This window comes from Aulostomus chinensis, chromosome 8, assembly GCF_037954235.1.
Source record: "Aulostomus chinensis isolate RoL2024-O1b breed Wild chromosome 8, RoL_Achi_v1.0, whole genome shotgun sequence".
NCBI lineage: Eukaryota > Metazoa > Chordata > Actinopteri > Syngnathiformes > Aulostomidae > Aulostomus > Aulostomus chinensis.
Genome location: NC_141327.1, coordinates 16,969,713 through 16,990,901, shown reverse-complemented (window position 1 = coordinate 16,990,901; position 21,189 = coordinate 16,969,713). Strand labels below are relative to the sequence as shown.

At 42.8% G+C, this 21,189-nt stretch overlaps 1 protein-coding gene and 1 long non-coding RNA gene across 2 annotated transcripts; one reads left to right on the top strand and one right to left on the bottom strand.

The window, feature by feature from the left end:
• Positions 1 to 732: 732 nt before the first annotated feature.
• Positions 733 to 14,187, bottom strand: LOC147257405 (uncharacterized). The gene is made up of 3 exons (XR_015117594.1): positions 14,098 to 14,187; positions 4,311 to 4,386; positions 733 to 3,228 (listed from the first exon to the last, which is right to left on the bottom strand). It is a non-coding gene; the product is annotated as an uncharacterized LOC147257405 (long non-coding RNA).
• A 1,640-nt stretch (positions 14,188 to 15,827) lies between these two features.
• LOC147257404 (transcription factor Sox-10-like) lies at positions 15,828 to 19,833 on the top strand. The gene is made up of 4 exons (XM_086211318.1): positions 15,828 to 15,963; positions 16,326 to 16,999; positions 17,298 to 17,569; positions 17,702 to 19,833. Exons 2-4 carry the CDS (start codon positions 16,563 to 16,565, stop codon positions 18,487 to 18,489), a joined length of 1,497 nt encoding a protein of 498 aa, XP_086067444.1. The 5' UTR covers positions 15,828 to 15,963; positions 16,326 to 16,562; the 3' UTR covers positions 18,490 to 19,833.
• Positions 19,834 to 21,189: the final 1,356 nt, after the last annotated feature.

The window sequence follows — 21,189 nt, the reverse complement described above, 5'->3', positions numbered from 1 at the left end:
GGGATTTAAAAAAAAAAAAAAGTTTTTAGCCATACTACAGTAGTTGATTGGGTGATTGGTCAATCACTTTGGATCAAACTGAAATATCCCAACTATTTGATAGATTGTTCGTATAAAACTAAAACTAAAACCATCAGTTCAGCTGTGTTCAACTCCAAATTTTTGCCCTCATCTCGAAGTGAGATTTGTTGCTGTGGGGATTTACTGGCTGTTGCATACCTGTCAGTGACTGAAATCTGAGTTACCACCACTACACTACCCACACACACAGGAAAAAAACCAAAAACAACACGTACAAGCAGTACAAGCAGTACAAGCTTATTTTTACATATGGCACTGCATAAACGGTTTTATGTTCCTCCTATAGAGATAAATTGTCAGGGATGATGGTGCGTATGCCGTGAATATTGAATCATCGTTGACTATAAAAAGTTCAACACCATGAAGCTGAATATTTAGATGAGGTATATACCGCACTGACATTATTCCATAGTGCATGTTAATGTGAATATTTAACACTGCATTGTACGTTTGGCATGTTTGAATGAGCCAGTAGTGCTCTCATAGGGTTGAGTTAGTGATATTGGTTTGAACTTCCCATAGAGTCAGCTTTGTTTATACTCTACCCTGGCATCATGTGATACATGCACAATCATGTACAAGTCTCACCTCATCGCCTTACCTTTGGAGCATCTCCTTTGCGCCTGCCCGTGATGAATATCCTTATTTGAAATTGGTAAAATACATCCATTTCTCTGGTCTTCCTCTGTAGTTGGTTGAGACATCAAAGCTTCTTAACAGTATGACATGTTTGTGTACATCACATGAAGACAACACGGGGCAGTTTTGGTGTGTCAACTGACGTTTATTGCATGAGGCTTACTTCCTATAACCACTAGGTGGCACGATGACTTAAATTCAGCTTGCAGATATCCTCAAGCCAGGATTCTCATCAAACATGAAGAGCTGACAAGGTAAATTCCAGGTGAAAAATTGCAGTCTCCACAGTAACTCAATAATCACGTTGCTGAGCAAATTTGAATCTTGATCTAGTCTAGGAGAACAAAACTGTATAAAAATATACCTACTTCACTCTTCCATCAACTTGACAGACAAATTTGTCAAAAAAATATTTTTGTCTATGTAAAAAAAAAAACTATGTAAGATGGCAGTTTTGAATGTGTGAAAGAACAACAAGACTGAAATCACTGAAATTCTTGATGAAACCCTTAGGTAGACTGCAACGTGTATTTCAAGACAATTCAGGAAATTCTATTTGAGGGTCAAAATTTTTGAAAATGTCGTCATTATGACTTCAAGAATTTGCCTTTTAAACTACCTGGCGCTCGCTTTCACGTTGGTTAACGCTATACAAGCACAATTTAAGTTGTCATTCAAACACCACTGCTAACATCAACGTTAGCATTACCAGACATTGACTTGTTGCTGCCTGACTTCAGAGATATTGATACCGTCCAAGATACTTATTTCATCCCAAATTTCACTTCAAACCTATGTAAGTACATTTCTTATGCTAGTTTAGACATTGAAACAACTGAACATTTTCTCTTATAGCCACTCCTGCTTTTTTTTTTTTTTGAAAAAAATGTAGGAATGGTCCAAATAAAGAAATATATGTATGTAAATCACATGTGGAGACATTGACGGCGAAGGTGAAAGTCCAGTCTGTTTGTCAAGTGTGACTGGGCCCGCACAACACCCAAGTTGGGTCCACTGTCTCGGCTCTGGCAAAGTTGGAGATTGGCTCCAGCACGGTACAGTCACATGTAGAGCAGGTGCTTGGACCAAAGGCATGATGTAATCTGGCAGCTCAGTATGTGAAAAGGATCAATTCCAGCGGTATGATGCTGTCAACAAAATAATCACCAAGGAGCAAGTCAGCAGTGTCCGAATCGGGGATGCCATCTGCTCCACTGAAGGTCTGGAGAACCCACTGAGCATTGAGAAACGTTAGCTTGTGCTAGCTTGTATTGATAACAATGCTACAGAGGGGCAAACTTGTCACCTTGTAGTATTGTGTGTTACAGTGTGTGTGTTAAAGTGTGTTCAGCTCAGTGATGACATAAGCATGTTCAGGCCAGGTCAGGCCCGCAACAATGTGAGTGCAGGCCAGCGAGGGACACTCGCGCTTCAGAGCAGTACAAGGTAAGCGGGCCAAGTGTGAAGTCTTGTTCCATTTGATTTAGCACCTTGTACTTTAGTCTGAAGTCCCGTCGATACTGGAAGTGAATCCACCCATGATCTCTGTTGCTTAGCAACCAGGACAACTCGCTGGACAAAATATAGTGAACCTGACCTCTTTTTGTGCATGACCTGTACTTGATATAAACTTCTATACACCAGTAGTTGAACAGTAAGTCTTTGCATGAGGCCCAAAACAGGTTTATCCAGCCCTGATTACATGGATAAACTCTCAAAAACTGTCAAACTCCTCTTTTGGAAGAGCCAAACTGAGGAGGGAGCACTTCAGTTCCTTTCCATCTTCATTCAAATGTCCCAGAAAGTGAAGGACAGACAGAAATGTGAGTGGTTGTAAGATCATATAGAATTTAAATTTGGATGCCAGGGACACATGGGAATGAGAGGTGAATGAGTTCAGGAACAGACATAAAAACAGAGACATGGGGGGGGGGGGGGGGGGGAATCAAACAGCAGGAGACACTGAACAGCCTGCTTGTGATGAGGACAGTTTCTGTCTGTTGTTCAAGCGCCCCCATGTGGTTAAAATGCGACACTACAATCAACACTAAAGTGCAGCTGCCTGCATGGATCTTATTCTATCCTATACCATCTTTTATATGTGAAAGATAAAATACCAAAGCAGCTCACAATGTTCTCTGAGCTCCTGTTAAGGTGAATTTGATGTAAACAATTTCAGTAGAGTTGTTTAGAGAAGTCCAAAGCCTCTCATGATAAATCGGAGGAATTTTGAGATAATTGAAAGAAAATAAAAAAAAATAAAAGCACACTGGATGTACCATTAAAACAATAAACATCCATCGTCTCTTCCTGTAGTAGTCGCATATAATCAGCAGATGCAGTTTGTGTGGTTATCTATTTTTCTTATCTCTTCCCTTCTTGTGAATTATAACATCATTTTACCTCCTTAGGCACAACAAACAGTTATTCAATGAAGAATTCGTCTTAGAGGTTTATGGGGGAAAATCACTCTTTGGTGGAAATGCTTGCAGCGTAACGTCATCCAGCCTGTGAAATGAGAAGACACTGCTTTATTGAATAGGTCTATAAAGGGAGTGACGGCTTTAGGATATTACCCCATTAAACAACCTTAAAAGGACGTAGGCTCATTTTACGTATAGTTCTCAAACCGTCTCTCACATGTGCCCAAACACTGGTGGTTGGTTCGCTGATTCTCCCACCAGCGAGCTTATGTTCTTGGGAAGTGACACGAGGTTTTTCCTCTTCTCCCAGTCGGTAAACCAGATGCATCTCGCGATTTGTCAGAAATGCCACAAGAGCTTGGTGACTGTGAAGACTTTGAATTTTTCGGAAACAGTGTTACCGTGGCGACACGGTCAATTTTGATGTTTTTGCCACTGAACAGGAAACTGTTGTAGCTGGACTCCACATGGTCCGATTTTTTTTTGAGCTTCACACGATTGATGAGAGCCCCCACCTGAAGACAGCTCCAAGCTGAATTTAGGTCTTGGTCATCGTGTCACCAAGTGGTGACAGGAAGTAAACACTGATGTCACATAGACGATTTGATTAACATGACAATCACACCGTGTTGGCTTCATGTGATGCACATTCTAAGCAACATGTGATGCGGTATCACTGAGGATGAAAAATCTCTGGACAACAGGAATGATTACATCAACCTGTAAACACACATAGAGTTTGAGTGGTTTTGTCCAGTGTGATGTCCTGGTCCAAGACACCGGCTAGGCCAGCACTGCTAACATCACTGTGATGCCAGACACGACGCTGGTCGCCCTGAGCAGATGTAGACAGTCAGGACACAGTCTTCAGCCAATGAACTCTGCTGCTCCCATGGGTGTGGAGTGAGATTGTGTAAACCATTTATCCCATTTTGAGCAAAAGGGAGGACATGACCATAGGCCTACTGAATGCCCAGCCTAAGAAGACCTGACCAGATACTTGGTACTTTAGGTATGTGTGTGTGAGATGGGTCGGGTCAGAGAGAGAGGAGGAAGAGAAGGAGTGGTCTTTGCTTAGTACTACAAGCTATACCCCCCTGATGTAACTGTTCATCAGCCCTGGGGGCACTTGTAATTAAGTTTAGGAATCACAGTTTTAATATATACCTGGGAAAAAAAGTCCACATCAGGCACTGGTGCTTTGTTTGAGCTCCATATTCACATATCTGCTGAGGAAGGACACCTGTAGGAAAGACAGACCCAGGACTATAGTTGGGTGGCAGCCTCGATAGCATGACTGACAAATAGACTCATACCATGCTCTGATTTCGCTCCTGCTGCTCAAGTTCACCTTCATGTTTCTCAACAGTTCTTCACGGGACCAAACATGGTGAAACATTTTTCCACTCAAATCGTGCTAAAACAGCAAAAAGGGAAATTTCCTCTAACGTCTTCCTCTCCTGTCATCAGCTAATCTTTGCTAAACTCCTGTCTCCTGGCCACTCCAGCACACCAATCTGCACTCATTTGTCCCTCACTCTCCGACTGTTTTCTGATGCCGATTAATTAACCGGATCCCCCCCCCCCCCTTCATCAGCGTCTATGAAGGAGAGCAGCTGGCCGACCTTTGTGACCTCTATTAAGGCTGCTAATGGCTGACTATAGGTCTGCCTAATAAGGTGGTGTGTGTTCATCCTCGTGTGTGCCGTTAAGTTGAGTGCGTGCTTTCATGTGTGTGACACCCTGTATGTCTGATGCCCTTTCTGGCCTCACTGGCTGTTTGTGGCCTCGGGCAGTGTGGCCAGAGCTGGTGACAGTGTGTGTGCTCAGCAGGGGACAGTATTTAGGCACTGGGAGCTGTGGTGGGGGGATCTTTGATTCCATAATGAGCTGTTGTGTGTTGTGAAGCTGTGAGGCAGTTCGGTGGGGGAACAGAGGAGCATTGTGTGTTGCTTAGCAGTTCAACAGAGCAGGCCTGGCTGAACTGGGCTGGAAAGCACCAAGGGGCAAACATCTTCTGGATACTTGTGTCTGTCTGCCTGTCTTTCCTCCTTGTGTATTCATCTCTATGTGTAGTTACTATTACAAGCTTCCAGTTATGTTTTAATTTAGTTCCGATATTAACGACTGCTGGTCTAAGTGGCTCGACTGAACCAGTAAATGCAACATGACTCCAGTTGTTTTCGTCTCCCTCCCATCAGTGACCCGTCTCTCTAACTGTCTGTCATTAAATTAAAAGGCAAATATCCTCCCCCGCTCCTAAAAAAAAAAAGCACATCTGCTCCTAAAAGATATTTCTTATTTCAAGAGTTTAAGAGACCATTCAAAGGTCTATTATCACTCAGACTTATATAACTTATTTACTGGCTCTGCATCAACCTCAAATTAGTTGTGATGTCCACTTCGTTTCACCCACTTTAAGTTTGGGAGGGCAGAGATGGACGTGAACATAGGCTTCTCGTGTCTCACCTTCATGAGAGCACGGAGACGCTCATTGAAAAATGGATTCTATTCAGCAAAAGCTGTGCGATCGCTTTCAATGAAAACATCTTTGAGGATAGTCATCACTAAAACACAACAACAACAACAAAAACAAACCAAAAATATCCTTGACTGAATTATTTGATATATTGGGAAATATTAGATAACTAGTGTGAAATCAATCATTTTTGCAAGGGCAGCGGAGGGTAAGAAAGCAGAATCATCGTCATTGATGGCATGTCGCTGCAAAATCCAGTCACGTGATTTGGTATTTTTGCACTCCAATCACCCAAAGCAGAACAATTGTATTGATTAGTGAGCTTTAGAGGGCCTGTCGTCTAGGTTTTGTGACTTTGGAAACAGTCAGTTCCAGCTGACTTTATGATGAGGCAGCTGGTTCGCAGCTGTGGCTTTCTATTAAAACAAAGGAGTGAGAGTGGCGTTGTTCACTCTCACACAAGTTAAAAACTACAAAAGTGCCGATCTGTTCATTTGAGGAGGGCCTAGGTTACCGTGTGCTGGAGTCACTAAACTATCAAACATCCTCTTAAATGTGTGAGTTTAAACAGATCGAGTGAAGCAGCGTTTGTGTTGTTGCAGCTCAGTTTGGTGTGTTCCACATTAACAGAAGAAAGTCCCAGTGTTGTGGAAGGTGAACACGCAGCTTTATGGGGTTAGGGGTATATTTCACTTGTCGACTGTAATTTCCTAATCCCGACTCTTGCCAAAGGCTAGCTTAATCCATGGAAATTTCAGGCAATGTTTCAGTGTCCGTCACAGTGTTTCTCACTTTCAAGTTTGCTAACGCTTGTGCTAGCATACTGAGAGAGCTCCAGACAAAATGTTCTTTTTCTAGCAATGTGAGCCGTTTAATTTAACACAAACCACTCCTGTTTCTGCCTTTAAATGGATCATAAGTGTGTTCTAAAGAGGATATTTAAAGCAATACATCAGCTTTTGGGCAAACCTGCTTCTTTGCCATCTTCCCCAGAGCCAGACACGAAGACAGATTCCCTTCTGTCCTGTGCGTGTGTAGTAAGGAGCTGAGACCTACAGCGAGCTAGCTCAGCATAATGAATGGTAGTGGATGGGTAGGTTAGCATGCCACTATCCTGCCCACTCAGCATCACTTCCTCCTCTGTGTATTCTGGTTCAAATAGATCATTTCAGAACCTTCGCTTGAAATAGTCCTCCTCATCAAGTTTTACAAACACATCCATGATTAGCAGTCGCTCTTCATCACCAAGAGTTCTGTTTCGTTAGCTGAAATTGTGAGATTCTGCATCAAATCAGTGCACCCTGTCAGAAAACTAGTTCCCTAAATATCTCTGATTCTAGATTTTAAAGTCATATTTCACAGTGAAAACTATACATTAACGCAGGTAAAGAGAGTTTGGGGACATCTGATGGAGGAAAGCTACACAGCCACTAGCATTCATGGTGCTATCCTATGTAGCAGTCAGCTGGTCTCTCCGGGTCTCAGCTCAGAGAGCTAAAAAACTGTCATGTCTCTTTAAAAAATGTGTAAGATTCTTTTTGTGATCTGCACTTGAAGAAATTCTCAGGAGTTCTTAACTTTGGTCTCAAGAGTTAAACTCAGTTAGAAAGTCGAGGACTCGGTGGTATTGTTGCCTATAAACTTGTTGTGAAGATAACAGAATTTTGAGGAGACAATAGAGACACAGAGGCAGATAGATGGGGGCGGTTCAAGCAGGTTCTCTCTGTAACCGAATGAAATTGTATGTGCATTATTATGAAACTGAATGCTATGATTATGTCTGTGTTTTCCCATGCGTAATTTATGTGAGCTCATTTGAAATTGGATTATCTCTTTTCTTCGCAATTCAACCTCCGTTTCACTGAAAGACGGTTAAAGGGCGTCTTAACATGCTTGGCATTAATTGCTGCTGAATGCACCATCGATATAAAACCCGGCCTAAATCATGCACTCACATCGCAAAGCTACATTTTCGGGAGGTTTTTCTTTTTTCCACAAAGAAAAACTTCCTTCGTATTGCACCTCCTGGTTTTTCTGACACACCTGAAACCTGAACGATGATTCAACTGCACGCGTTTCATAATTCTAGGCGCAAATGTCAATGTCAGTAATCATTTTGGGAGGGGGAGAAATAATCAGGATTTTACTTGAAATTCAGTGTTTCAAATTTGTCATTCATTATTTGAATGACACCCCCCCCCCCAAATCAAATCCATTAGTCACTTTAATTCGGATACTTCCCACTTGTCTGTCTGCACTAAATTGCTCTCATATGCTTAGAACACCTGCAGGCTTCTCTTCCCCTCTCACTCAGTAACAGCATTTATTTCTAATTTTTTTTTTTTTTTTTTTTTGCATTTTGGATATTGAACTCAATTTTTTACGTTTTGAAGTGTTCAATTCACCGTATTCACTTCCTGTGGGTTTCATCTATGTTGTCAACGTGCTTTTAACTTGTGTTTGTAAAAACAGGAGTACAGGAGGGGGGGCAGGTGCTAACTGAGGTTGTTAGTCATTGTTAGTCAAGAGACAAAAGAATAAATCTTAACGTTACAAAAAAGTAATTTCAGAAAGATGAATCTTAACTTGGCATATTCTACAAATACATTTGAAGTTATCTTAATGTGATATTGTGGGTTTGTGAACTGAAATGGAATGGAGTTCAAATTGAACATTTATTTGACAGGATAAAGCAAGTTTTTTTTTGGTGAACAGATAATGTAACAGTTGTTTTCTCGAACTAACAATACCAAGTTTTTTCCTCGGTTAAAGAACTTGTTTAACTTTACTTCTTCACTCGAAATGGAACCTGGCTTCAGCTTGAGCTCCCTCCCGATTTTAAGACGGGGGGGGGGGGGTGAAAAGTTAAATCAACTCGAAGGTTTACCGTTCTCTGTATACGACAAACTTTCTGACCGTGTGACGCGCTCCCAAATCATCACACATCGGAAAAAAATCATAAGAATTAAACTTTTCAACTTATTTAGATGTTTTGGTATTTTTTGGGGGGTGGGGTGGTGGGCTGGTGGGGTGGGGGGGGGGCGTGAAAGTGACAGGCGTGAGGGATGTCATAAATTGCCACATTTCCCAGTCTCCTCTCCAAAATATCCCATCCGTCTTCCCATCGTGTTGCCTTTTATCTCTCCCTCTGCTCGGACAACAACAGTCTCTTTCATGTGGCCATCTTTCCCTCAGACCCCTCGGGCCGTCTTTCTCTTTCGTTCACACAGACTAATTAAATGTTCTGAGAGGAACTCATGATTGGGAAGTCTGCTCTGCTCTCGACCACTCTCTCCGTCTTATTTTCTCATTGACAACTTTCTGAACAATATCTGCATTTCACTTGGTGGCATTTCAAAGTTATCATTATTACATTTTTTTTTAATCAAGACTCACGTGGGTTTTTTTGTTTTTGTTTTTCTTTCTGAAAGACCATCATTTCATTTCGGGCTTTAGGACAGACAAATATTACACCGCAGCCATCAGGGGTTTGTATCCTTTCGAGAAAAAGGTAGTAGGTTCCGGGAGAAATAAAATCTTTAATAACAAAAAAAAAATATTTTAAAAGAAGATGCTTTTTTGAGCAGAAGGTGACTCGCGCACTGTCTAAAAGTAACAAGCAAGATAACACCACTGGTGTAGCACTTTTTAAAAAAAAGAACAGAAAGGGTTTTACTAGAAAATAGATAAACAAAGAGAGATTAAGATTAAAAAAAAAAAAAGACAGAGGGCAGTTTGTTCGAACAACCGTCATAAAAATGAAGAGAGAAGCTAAAGAAAACTCATTTAAGATGATGTTTGTGCTCTGGTTTACCCTCAGTGAGACCTTTCAGGAAACGGGGCGAAGAAAGTTCATGTTTTTCTCAACTCAAATTGACAATTACTGCTTTGTTGATGTGAAAGACTGAACCGAGCAGGTAAATCAACGGCGTTCACGAGGACACGACTCATCACGTCTTCATGATGTCATCTTCAGGTTAGATGAAGCGGTCTGCAGACTCACGTGCGCAACTGAGTTTAATTTCTTAACGGAACCCCTGATTGAAACTTAATTAAAAGATGCCCGATGGGAAAGTTTCCCTCTTTGCTCTTTATTTCATTTCCTTTACCTCATTTCGCTTTGTTTAAATGCAGTCACAAAGAGAGAAATGCAATCCTGACATCCGAGAAAAGACGGAAAACTTACAGTTTTAACCCCAAAAAATAGGACGTAGAAATGAAGAAACATTTCTCAGGGGAATCTTACGTTTAAAGAAAATGAGCGGAACCATGTTTTCCTCTCTTGTGCAGGGGAAACATTTCCAATCTGTGTTATCACCGCAGAGAAGAATTTTTAGTGCAGCGAAAGGTTGACGTATGTGCATGACTAAACGCCGTGCTGGCACGTATGACTGTGGGGCAAACCGTCATAGAGAGGTTACATGAATGCCACCATTGTCCCAGTCACCATCATCCCCATCCTCATCAATCCCACTCTGACTTTTTAACATCATCATGCATCTGAGTCACAGACACAAATATAAAATGTTTTTCTCTGAATGTCTTCCTCTTCCTTTTCCTCATGATTTCTTCCCCTTAAGCTCATACGTGTCATTTCTTTCTCTGTCTCCCTCTTGTTCAATCTCTCGTTTCTCTCCGTCAGGATGAAGTCGTAGCAAATAGATGCGGACGCAGCAGACCCCTGAACAATAGGCCTTTCATGATACCCTGCAATGCAATGATGATCCTGCTCTGCCCCCCCACCCCACCCCCCACCACCTTCCCTGGCTCACCCACCCTGCACCAGCATCCACAGCTGCACAGGAATGCGGTCCAACAAGTTACCCCCCCCCCTCACCCCAACCCTCCTCTCCCCCTCTCTATTTCTTCCCCGCCGCCACCACCATCGCTACCACCGCCACCACCTCACCAGTGCTGCCACCATCGCAACCGAAGCCCTTCTTTCCCCAAATTAAAAAAAAAAGAAGGCAAGAAGCTAAGAGAGGGGGGAAACTCTGCAGACGGAGCACAAAGAGAGGATTCATGGTCACATACACTTGCCGAGAAAAAAGAGGGGGACCCATTTAAGTGTGGTGCAGCTGCACTAATTCACTGGGTGAAAATGGGAGAAAGAGGAGTGACAGAGGTCAGATAGCAGAATCATTTTTTATTCATCCTCTGAGGATGGCGTGTCACTGCATCATCGCCACTTACAAATGATGGATAAATCAAGTGTTGAAGCCAGAGGACACCTGCATCCCTCGCAAGCTTCCAGAGGGGAAAATCCAAGCTGAAAGTTCATGTTTCCAACACTGCAAGCACGTAAGCGCAGGAACCTGTGTAACGTCCTCATGTGGCCTTTGTTTTGTCATGCAGTTTACAACCCACATGTAAATACTTCAGCTGACATCCGGCCCAGAACGGCCTGACCCGCGTTCACACATTTCTAACAAATGATATGAGGTCGTAGGCACAGCTCTCATTTATCTGCGGGGGAACATTTTCCTGATGAGATGTACTGTACAGTGTGAAACCGAGTCCAAATATTTGAGTCACATGAACCTCTGTTTCACTGATAGCTAGCCTAGCTTCAGCGCCGGAATTCCCCAAGCGAGAAAGAACTGACCTCAAATGTTTTCCACACAAAGCCTGAGAGGCATTTTTCACAAGAAAAAGCATAAGCGTGTGCAGGACACTCACGTATATCATTTCAGAAACAACCGTTGGCACGTCAGACCACCATTTCATGATGACATCTGGATCTGAAATGGGGGAGAAAAATGTGCTTCTGTGCCAATCTCTCCAGCCGTTTCTGACATATAATTTCAGATCCTTTTGTCATCATTTGAAACAAATGACGCCATTCATTTCAGCCCAATGTGCCTATTGACTTGAGAACGAATGCTTTCCACCAATTATGCGTCCGTTAAATGCAGAATGTGACCCAGCATGTGAATATTTGACCGCTGTGCATGTTTCCCCTTATCTGCATCCCTCTTTCGCTATCTGGCATCTCTCTGTTTTTCTCTCTCTCTCTCTCTCTCTTTTTTTTTTTTTTGTCTCCATCCATCGTCAGATTTCAGGAATTTCCCCTGGGAGTTGCTGCGAGTATTAAGGCCAAAGCGAAAAGGGCACGTTCTCTCCTCTTCCCCCTCCTCTAGCGCTTTCTGACCGCTCCGACCAGCGAATTTTTTATAGAAAAATAACGAAATAGGAATGAAAAAAACAAAACAGGCAAACAAACAAACAAACAAACCCTTTCCTGATCTTCGTCTTCATGGGTTCGCCCTGATCACACAGTCGGGCATGACTGAGAGGTCACCTGAAGAGTGACCCTTTGACCTCGATGCTGATCATGAGACCTCATCCTCCCAGCCTCTCCCGCAGGAGCCGCAGGAAACAGGCTCTTGTGACACAGTGGTCTGTGCAGACATGGAGAGGCCCATTACTGAAGTCACATGGCAGGTTAGCGCAGGCACTGATGCGACCATGTGAGCTCCATTTTCTAACAAGTTATGGCTGCCCCCGAGGCCCGTGACAGTTTCACACAGGACTGTCTGAAACAGTCTGGTCGTTTCAAACCGGGATGTTTCTCTTTTCTTGATTTTTCTTCTTCTTCCTCTTCTTCTTCTTCTTCTTCTTCTTCTTCTTCTTCTTCTTCTTCTTCTTCTTCTTCTTCTTCTTCTTCTTCTTCTTCTTTTTTGTTTCACACAGCCCTGTTCAGGTAATCATCTCAGAGCCGATATTTCTGTCTGCAGATGCTGGGGAACAGGTGGAGTTAAAGCCATAAAGCCCCGACACATTGAGCTCCAAGGGAGTGACATATATTCTTGTAAAATTTCATAAAATGACACTATGTATTTAAAAAAAAAAAAAAGATTTATAACCCGAAACAATTTTGAATTTGTTTGTTATACAATTTAACTGAAAATAGTATAAAACTGAAGCCTAAAATTTAAGAGGAGCAGAGAAACTGTTAAAAGTCAGTATTGAAAATCGATTTGTTGATCGTCAGATTCTCATTTAAAAAAAAAAAAATCCTTTTTCTTTCGTGGACAACTGTTACAATTGTGACTGTTCATAAATGTCCCATTAAAAACACAAACGGGACAATAAAATCCCATTTGGTAACGTTTTAAGATTAATTACATAAACATTCGAGAACCAACTAAATGAGGCCTTTTATTTCTCGTCATCGCGCTTAACTAAAGAGCTGCAGGCGAACATGGAGGAAGCGATCAGAGAATCATGAAACCACACAGTGTTTATCAAGACTGTCATCTTCAGAGATCAATGTCAGCGGACTCTCTCCTCCTTCACGTCAGGTGTTCAAACACTCCCGAGGCCTGATGGGATATTAAAGGTTGCCGTAGTTATTAAAAAAAAAAAAAAAAAAACAACGAAAAGTTTCTCATCCGTCTTTTATTCGATAACAGAAATAAGGGAAGTTATTAGAAGCTAAATGTTGTGTTAGTGGACCGGTGACGTAGCGACACGCAGAGTCACTTCTTTTACTCTGTTCGTTTTAAGGGTTTTATTTCACCCTTTTGGAAGCGACTTTGATGCGCACTTATTGGCCTCCAGGGCTCTGATTTTTTTTTTTTCCTTCTCCATACCAAAAAAGAACGGATTCTTTTAAGGGTGGAAAAAAAATAGAATCAAAAACAAAAGTAGCTTTTTTTCAAAACGAACAAAAGAAACAATCAAAAAAAAAAAGAAAAAAGAAAAGCTTTTTCACCAAACATAATTTCCACACATTAATGAACGAAAAAAAAAAAACGTTTAAGACTGAAATTAAAAAGCACAAAGTCCAGTAAATTCTAAACAGTCTGATTTGCAAGAGTATAAACGTTCTCAAACAGGCTTTTGTTTTTGTTTCAAATTGTCTCTCCGTAGGGTTGTAATAATTTACAATGACAATAATAATAACAATTATAATAATTCCAGAGTAGGCGCGATTTACAACAAAACTGGGAAATACGCTTCAACAAAGCAGAAAGAAAATTATATTTTAAAAAAAATAATAGAAAGTGTATATTTCGCTTTTCACTGGTTGAAAATAAACAAGTTAAAGTAAAACACATCAGCACAGTAAAAAAAAATGCCAAACGTCTCAAAGTGACGACCGAGTCCCGGAGAGTCAGAGTAACGATGTTAAACCATCATAATGAGTTACAATAATCGTGTTGAATACAATTTTGATTTGATGGAAGAATGTAATTAAAGGATGAGTCGGGACAGATAATGATGACGCAGAAACCTGCACTGACAGACAGACGGACGGACGGACTGACGGACTCCTGGGGGCCCTGCGCATCCAGCTGCCCTAACTAAACACTCTCCCCAAAACCGCAGCTTCCTCCCTGCGGTCGGATCCAACCTAACCGACAAGCTGCTCACATTTTAAACATTTCTCTTCTAAACAGCTGCAACAAAAAGAGAGAGAGAGAGAGAGAAAAAAAACTCGCATCTTTCAGTGGAGACGAAAACACTCACTTCACAAGCCTCGGAGGCCTCAAGCTGGATCCCAGTGATGCTGGTTGGTCGGTGGGGTGCAGCCTGTAGGTGTCCCCCTCACCCCCCCCCCCTTTCAACCATCACCCCCTCATCCTCAAACACCCCCCCCCCTCCCCATCATCAGCAGCATCTCCAAAACTCCAAATCCAGGTGTTGCAGAGTGTTTAGAGCTGCAGAGTGTCGAGGAGGGAGAGACAGAGATATCCATGCGTCTGCTGCGGACTATTTTCTATGTGTGCGCGTCTACTGTCTATGCTCGGACATAAGGGGAGAAAGACGCACACATCGCTCTCTGTTATCATTTTTTTTCCATGTTTGCAGCACAAAACTGCTTTTTGTTCCCCATTTTTTTCATTTACGAGGGTTAATGGATAGAGGCTTGGGCGTTTGATCACATGGCTACAATTCACCTGAGATGCGGACAAAGAGGGCAAAGAGAGATGGGAGAGAGAGAGAAAACCGAGAGCTGCGCTCCACGCGAGAGAGACACAGGGGTTATTGTTACTGTCATTGTGCGCGACAGAGAGAGAGAGAGAGAGAGAGAGAGAGAGAGAGAGAGAGATTTTGTGTGCCCGCATCCAATGATTTTAATGCATCTAAAAGTCGTTTCTCTTCTTCCCATCAGGCCACACTGAAAGGCACAAATCATGACCTTCAAGTGAGAGCAAGGTGCTGCAACAGCTTCCGTTTACATCCAGAAAGAGAAACGAAATCAATTAAATGCCCGGATATTAGATTTACACTCGTCCCTGGCTGCTTTTTGGAGTTTTTTTTCCCCTCAAGATTGACTCAACCTGAACTAACTGATACAGTTAAAATCTATGCAACCGCCATTTTGTATCCTTCCTTGATTGAATAGTTTGATTGCACGTTTTATAAATGAATTCAGTAGTTCAGAACAGAATTATCCTCATAAACCCGAGTCCTAAAACTCGAAATGAATTCGTGGACATTTGCTCTCGCAGACCAAACCCCCCCCCCCCCCCAAGTAATATCGTTCTACCTGTATTAAAACAATTATAATTCAGTATAATTTGTAACCATGGATACCAAGATTTATTTGAATCCAGGGTCCATGTTTTACACAGTGACGCTTTCTCCCAGCTACTAACTTCATGAAATACACGTTTGAGTTGCTGATCCAGAGGTTTTTCTTCCCAGTAATATGACCTGGAACAACGCACCTCCTCCAGCAGCATTGTTGCAAGGCTGCTTCATATTCGATTTATGACGAGCAGCGACTCAAACACCGCCTGTTACGTGATTCGTAGTTTATCAATTAGAGGCTCTGATACCTGTTTTTTTCCCCCCCTATTAGTTGCGTTTCCTCGATTAAAGGGAATTTTATCTGGAAACTCTACAACTGTCTTTCTTTTCTGATGTGACGTGACCACAGGCGGCAATAACCGTCCTCATGATTGTTTATTTGTTTGATATAGCATGTCAACACTCCCAACAAAGCTGGCCTTCTCCTGCCTCTAAATGGCCGCTCTGTGGAGTCATTTAGGCAGCTCTGATGTAAAATCTCACCTCTTCTCTGTTGGAAATGTTGCCGTGATGGACAGACCGGCATTAACAGTATACCACTATCGTCCAATCAGAGAGCAGCTGGGTAATTAGAGGACCAATCAGAGCTCGGTATGGCTCCGTTGGGCGGGGCTTCATGTGTGTTGGAATGCTGCCTCTCTGGGAATGTTTTCCACTTTCAATCACTTTTTTTTTTCTCTCTCAGTCCTTCTCACAAGGCGCTCTTTAAGCTCCGGTGTTGCCACACAGAGCAGCCATTCATCGGCTCTACAGTCAGCCACACACACTCCCATGTTGAACCACTGGACATCTAAATTGGTAAGTTATGTAATTTTTTTTTTGTTGCAAAAACGTCTAATATTAAAGCGAATAATCCATATCGATGTAAAACTGCCTAGTGTATTCTTCTTGTTTTATTTACAAAATCTATTTTAGTGAAAATATTTCACCGCTGGAATATGATTTCTCCTGGTTCAAGTCTAGTCAATTCGTCCAACTATTATATTGTTATACGTCTTGAATTGGCTATAGACACATGGCTACTTTATTGATATTAAATTAAAGGCCTATAGCTCTGCCTGAAGAAAACCGACGAATATTTACATTTAAAACTGACGTCAAAATGTGTTTAATTTGTAATCAGCCAAAACGTCACTGTGACTCTTTTCTTCAACTTGTAGGTGTAGGTGCTGATTCGGATTCCCAGCAGCAGAGAAAGGATTTGGAGACTTTACCGCAGCAGTATGGCTTTACCTCACAAGAGTCAGCAGTAGCTGGGTCGTCGTAGACTCCAAAAATCATTTAGACGGTTTCATTACACTGAATATTTTAAACTTACTTTTATAGATATATATTTTTGCATTTGAGGGTTTTTTGTTTTTTTGTTTTGTTTTGGTCAAATAAGAAGAAGAATAAACATGTCGGGTGAGGAGCACAGCCTGTCCGAGGCGGAGCTGAGTCCCGGAGGGTCAGACGATGGTCACTCACTGTCTCCGAGTCAACCCGGAGCGCCACCGGGTCACGACTCACCTCTGACCGGGCCGCCGCCGCAGCTGACGGCTCTCTGTGTGGCGGACGGAAGCGGGGGTGATCGATCCAGAGCCAAATCAGAAGAAGAGGATGATCGCTTTCCCATCGGCATCAGGGAGGCGGTGAGTCAGGTGCTGGACGGCTATGACTGGACTCTTGTGCCAATGCCAGTGCGCGTAAACAACGGGAGCAAAGCGAAACCTCACGTCAAACGACCCATGAACGCCTTCATGGTGTGGGCACAAGCGGCGAGGAGGAAACTGGCCGACCAGTACCCCCACCTGCACAACGCGGAGCTCAGCAAGACCCTGGGCAAACTGTGGAGGTTTGTATGGAGAGGCTGTTCCAGAGGAGAACACAGCGGCCATACAGGCGCGCGTTTCCTGTAGCTGACACGAGCCCGAATCTAAATGTAAAAGTGGGGAAATTATGGCGCATAAACACATTTGTTTATTTGTTTGCTACTTGGAAGTGTTTAATGCGTACAGCCTATTAAATTACCCATATCTCCATTATTCACAGCACCAGTATTTGTCATTTGCAGACATTGTCCGAGCTAAAACCTTCCACATTTGCTTGGAGGCCTTATAAGAGTAAATCAGTCCTTGTTTTTCTCCCCCCAGGCTGCTGAACGAGAACGACAAGAGGCCATTCATCGAGGAGGCGGAGAGGCTGAGGAAACAGCACAAGAAGGACTACCCCGAGTACAAGTACCAGCCCCGGAGACGCAAAAACGGCAAACTAACGCCTGCTACTGAGTCCGATAGCCAGGGGGAAGGGGAGGCCAGCCACTCCCAGTCACACTACAAGACCCTGCATCTGGAGCACAACGGTGGGGCTGGGTCTCCTCTGGGTGACATGCACCATCACCACCATCACCACCACCATCCTGCTGGTAGGTGAACCTCCACACTGATTGAATTTCAGGAAATAAGGAAGCTACAGAAATTCGAGTCTGTGTCAGTGAGTTACACTTGGAAGCAGGAAGCTTGTGACAGGTCACCTAATGTTGCCCCTTGTCTTGTAGGCCAGGGTCACAGCCCGCCCACGCCCCCCACTACCCCAAAGACAGAGCTCCAGTCTGGGAAACTGTCAGAGGCCAAGAGGGAGGGGGCAGCAGGAGCTGCTGGAGGATCAGGGGGATCCAGGGGAGCCCTCGGGGTGGGGGCTGAAGGGGCATCCGGTGGTCCATCATCATCAGGCACAAAGCCCCACATCGACTTTGGCACAATGGACATCGGCGAGATCAGCCACGAGGTGATGTCTAACATCGAGCCTTTCGATGTGAATGAGTTCGACCAGTACCTTCCTCCTAATGGCCACCCTCAGAGCGCGACCGGGGCGCCCACACCTGGATCCTCAGCCTCGTCTTATGCCTACGCCCTGGCTGCTGCCAGCGGGCACTCAGCCTGGCTCTCCAAACAGCAGCAACAGCCTCAGGCCTCTCCGTCTTCCTCTGACCCCTCTAAAGCCCAGATCAAGAGCGAGTCTGCGTCTGGGAGCCACTATGCCGAGGCCTCGTCCTCTCCCTCCTCAGGCACCCATGTCACCTACACCCCGCTCAGCCTCCCTCACTACGGCTCCGCCTTCCCCTCACTGGCCTCCAGGGCTCAGTTTGAGTATGGAGAGCACCAGGCCCCTGGGGCGTACTATGCCCACTCAAGTCAGGCCCCGGGGCTGTACTCAGCCTTCTCCTACATGGGCCCTACACAGAGGCCTCTGTACACTACCATCGGAGACCCCTCCAGTGTGGCCCCCTCTCACAGCCCCACACACTGGGAGCAGCCTGTTTACACCACACTCACAAGACCCTGAGGGGGACCAGCTGAGCAGAGGGAAATATGGGAAGCGTGTGAGTGGATCCGAGTGTGTGTGTGTGTGTGTGTGTGTGTGTGTGAATGTGAGCATGTGATGATACGTGTGTATGTATATGTGTGTGTGTGTGTGTGTGTGTGTGTGTATATGCTCGTGCCATATTGATGTAATATTAGGTGGTTTTTACTTTTCTAGCTGATCTAAATGCAGGATGCATACACACGGGGCCCAGTCAAAAATGCAGCCACAAGCACACACAATGAAAAGTGTGAATTCTGGGTCTACAACCAATCAGTGACACATAAAAAAAAAACTTTCCAAAAGCGTGCCATCAGGATTTGAGATGTACAGTGAGTGTGTAAAAGTGTTTGAAATGATCCAGAAACGAAGGGTTTAGACGGACATAATCAGATTTTATTAACCAAACTAAAGGATACTTTTTCTTTTTGGATGTTTTTGTGTTATTTTATATGAGTAGTAAGTTTATTGTCATTGTTGATATCCGAGGGTGTAACTTTATTGTGACTGATATGATAATACACTTACACATCTGCACCACTGCTTTGGGAAAAGCACGTTTTGTTGAAATATGTTTTTTTTTTTTTTTGGTTTTGTTTTTTTGTTTGCCGAGGCCAGGTAAGGATGGTTGCAACCTTTTGTCTCTGTAGATAAACACCATTCTGTCCTTCCATATGTGGATTTTGTTGAACTGAAGAATTAAGCATTTATGGGGAATAATAGGAAAAAGAGAGGGAAAGAGAGCTCTTGGAGATATTTCAGCTAATCGCTCAGACTTGGACACTTACCTCAATTCTTGTCGTTTTGTGCCAATAGCTAAGGAGACCCTGGAAACCTGACCAGTTTCAAACCACCACTACTTAACTTTCCAAAATTATGCTTCTTCTTCTTCCTCTTTTCTTTTTTTCTCTTTAGCAATTTTTGCTGATTCATATGTGATTTACAACTGAAACCAAGTACAAAGTCTCCACCAAATCTCTTGAGATAATTGGCCAGCTTTGGGTCCTACTTAAGGATTACTTAGAATCACATGTACGACTGTTGTGCACTGCATGTAGGCCAAAACCATGTTTTCTTCCTCTTCAGCAATGTGAATAATGGTCATTACCACAGGCTTTACCTTTATTATGTGATGCATACTTTTTCATTTTATACTGACCCTCTTACCACGTAGTTATTTTATGTAAGTAATAATGCATTGTGTCACACCTCTGCTTCCTCCATTTTGTATAATTCTGAATAGTTTTGTAAAGTGTTTGCTATACATTCACATGAGTATTTTGCTTCCTTACAAGAAAAGCGATGTTGAAATATTATTGTCATCTATTAAATCAATTTATTTATAAAAAAAAAAAAAAACAACCCCAAAAAAGTGTGAGATTTTCATTTGATGCAGCAGCTAACTAACGCTCGGCACACTTAGCCAGCCAAAGGTGGAGAACAAATTAAAAACATGCTGCTGACGTGTGAAGTGTAATAACAACACAATCAGTGCCCCACCAACCTAAGCCGTTTAGTGTGTTTGTGTGTGTGGTAGGCTAAAATTGACTACTAATTCCCCACATTTAATCGCCTGGGGACTGCGTGTTACTGTGAAAAGACAAAGAGCGCCATTCAGAGTGAGAGAGGGACAGAAGGAGAGAGAAGGGGTGGGTGTAAAGAGCCAGAGGCAAAGCCAATTTCAGCTCAGTCACTAACGTACACTTGGACTTGTGTACACCACTCTTCCCTCTCCGCTCCACCTGAGGCTCCCCCTCCCTGCCTCCACATTCAGCTGCAGTTCAGCTCATCATTTCACGTTCATTATATTTCCTTTTAGGCTGATGTTAGAAGATGAAGTTAAGCATGTGTTCCTCATAAAGGCACGGTGGCAAGAACCTGGAGGCTGAGTTTTTAAAGAGAGTCCCTCACAAAGCCCAAACCTGACTACAGTTCTTTTACTTTCTAAAGAACACAGGGTTCACCAAAATATAGCGTCACTCTGGTGTGGTTCAACAGGTGAGACACAAACCTATAAGTAAAGGTCAGAGTGTGTGTGTGTGTGTGTGTGTGTGTGTGTGTGTGTGTGTGTGTGTGTGTGTGTGCGCGCGCGCGTGTGTTAAACTGCTTTAAACCGAGCATGAAAAAAAGAAGGGAAGGTATAAGATACGAATGAAAATAATGACTGCAGGTAAAATCATTACTGCAGGCTATGGGCAATTGAGGATTTAAAAAGGCAATTGTAGCAAACATTATGAGACTTAATATTTTTATAAAATGTCAGCATTATGAGTGGCTCTCCATCTACGCGGAGCCAACTGATATTTGAATGACAAATAAAAATTGAACACGTACATTTTTAAAGCAATCATTCTCAATAATTAAACTGAAACCATAAATAAATGAATAGAATAAGATTAAATGCCCATCAAAACATAATCGTAATTCCAGCTGTTGGGACAGCCAACTTAAAAAATATAGGTTCATCTTTTCGTTTAAAATAATAGGTTGTCCAACTGTCTACAGAATATTACACAATTAATGTACTGTTCACACATTACAATAACATTAAAGATAACAATTGTATTACAAAAGATCAACAATATTAACACTTTGAAAGTGTCCCTTTTTGCACAATGAGCCATTCAATTATATTTACATTTCTGATAAAACTTGCAGCCTGAATTTGAATTTTGAATGTGA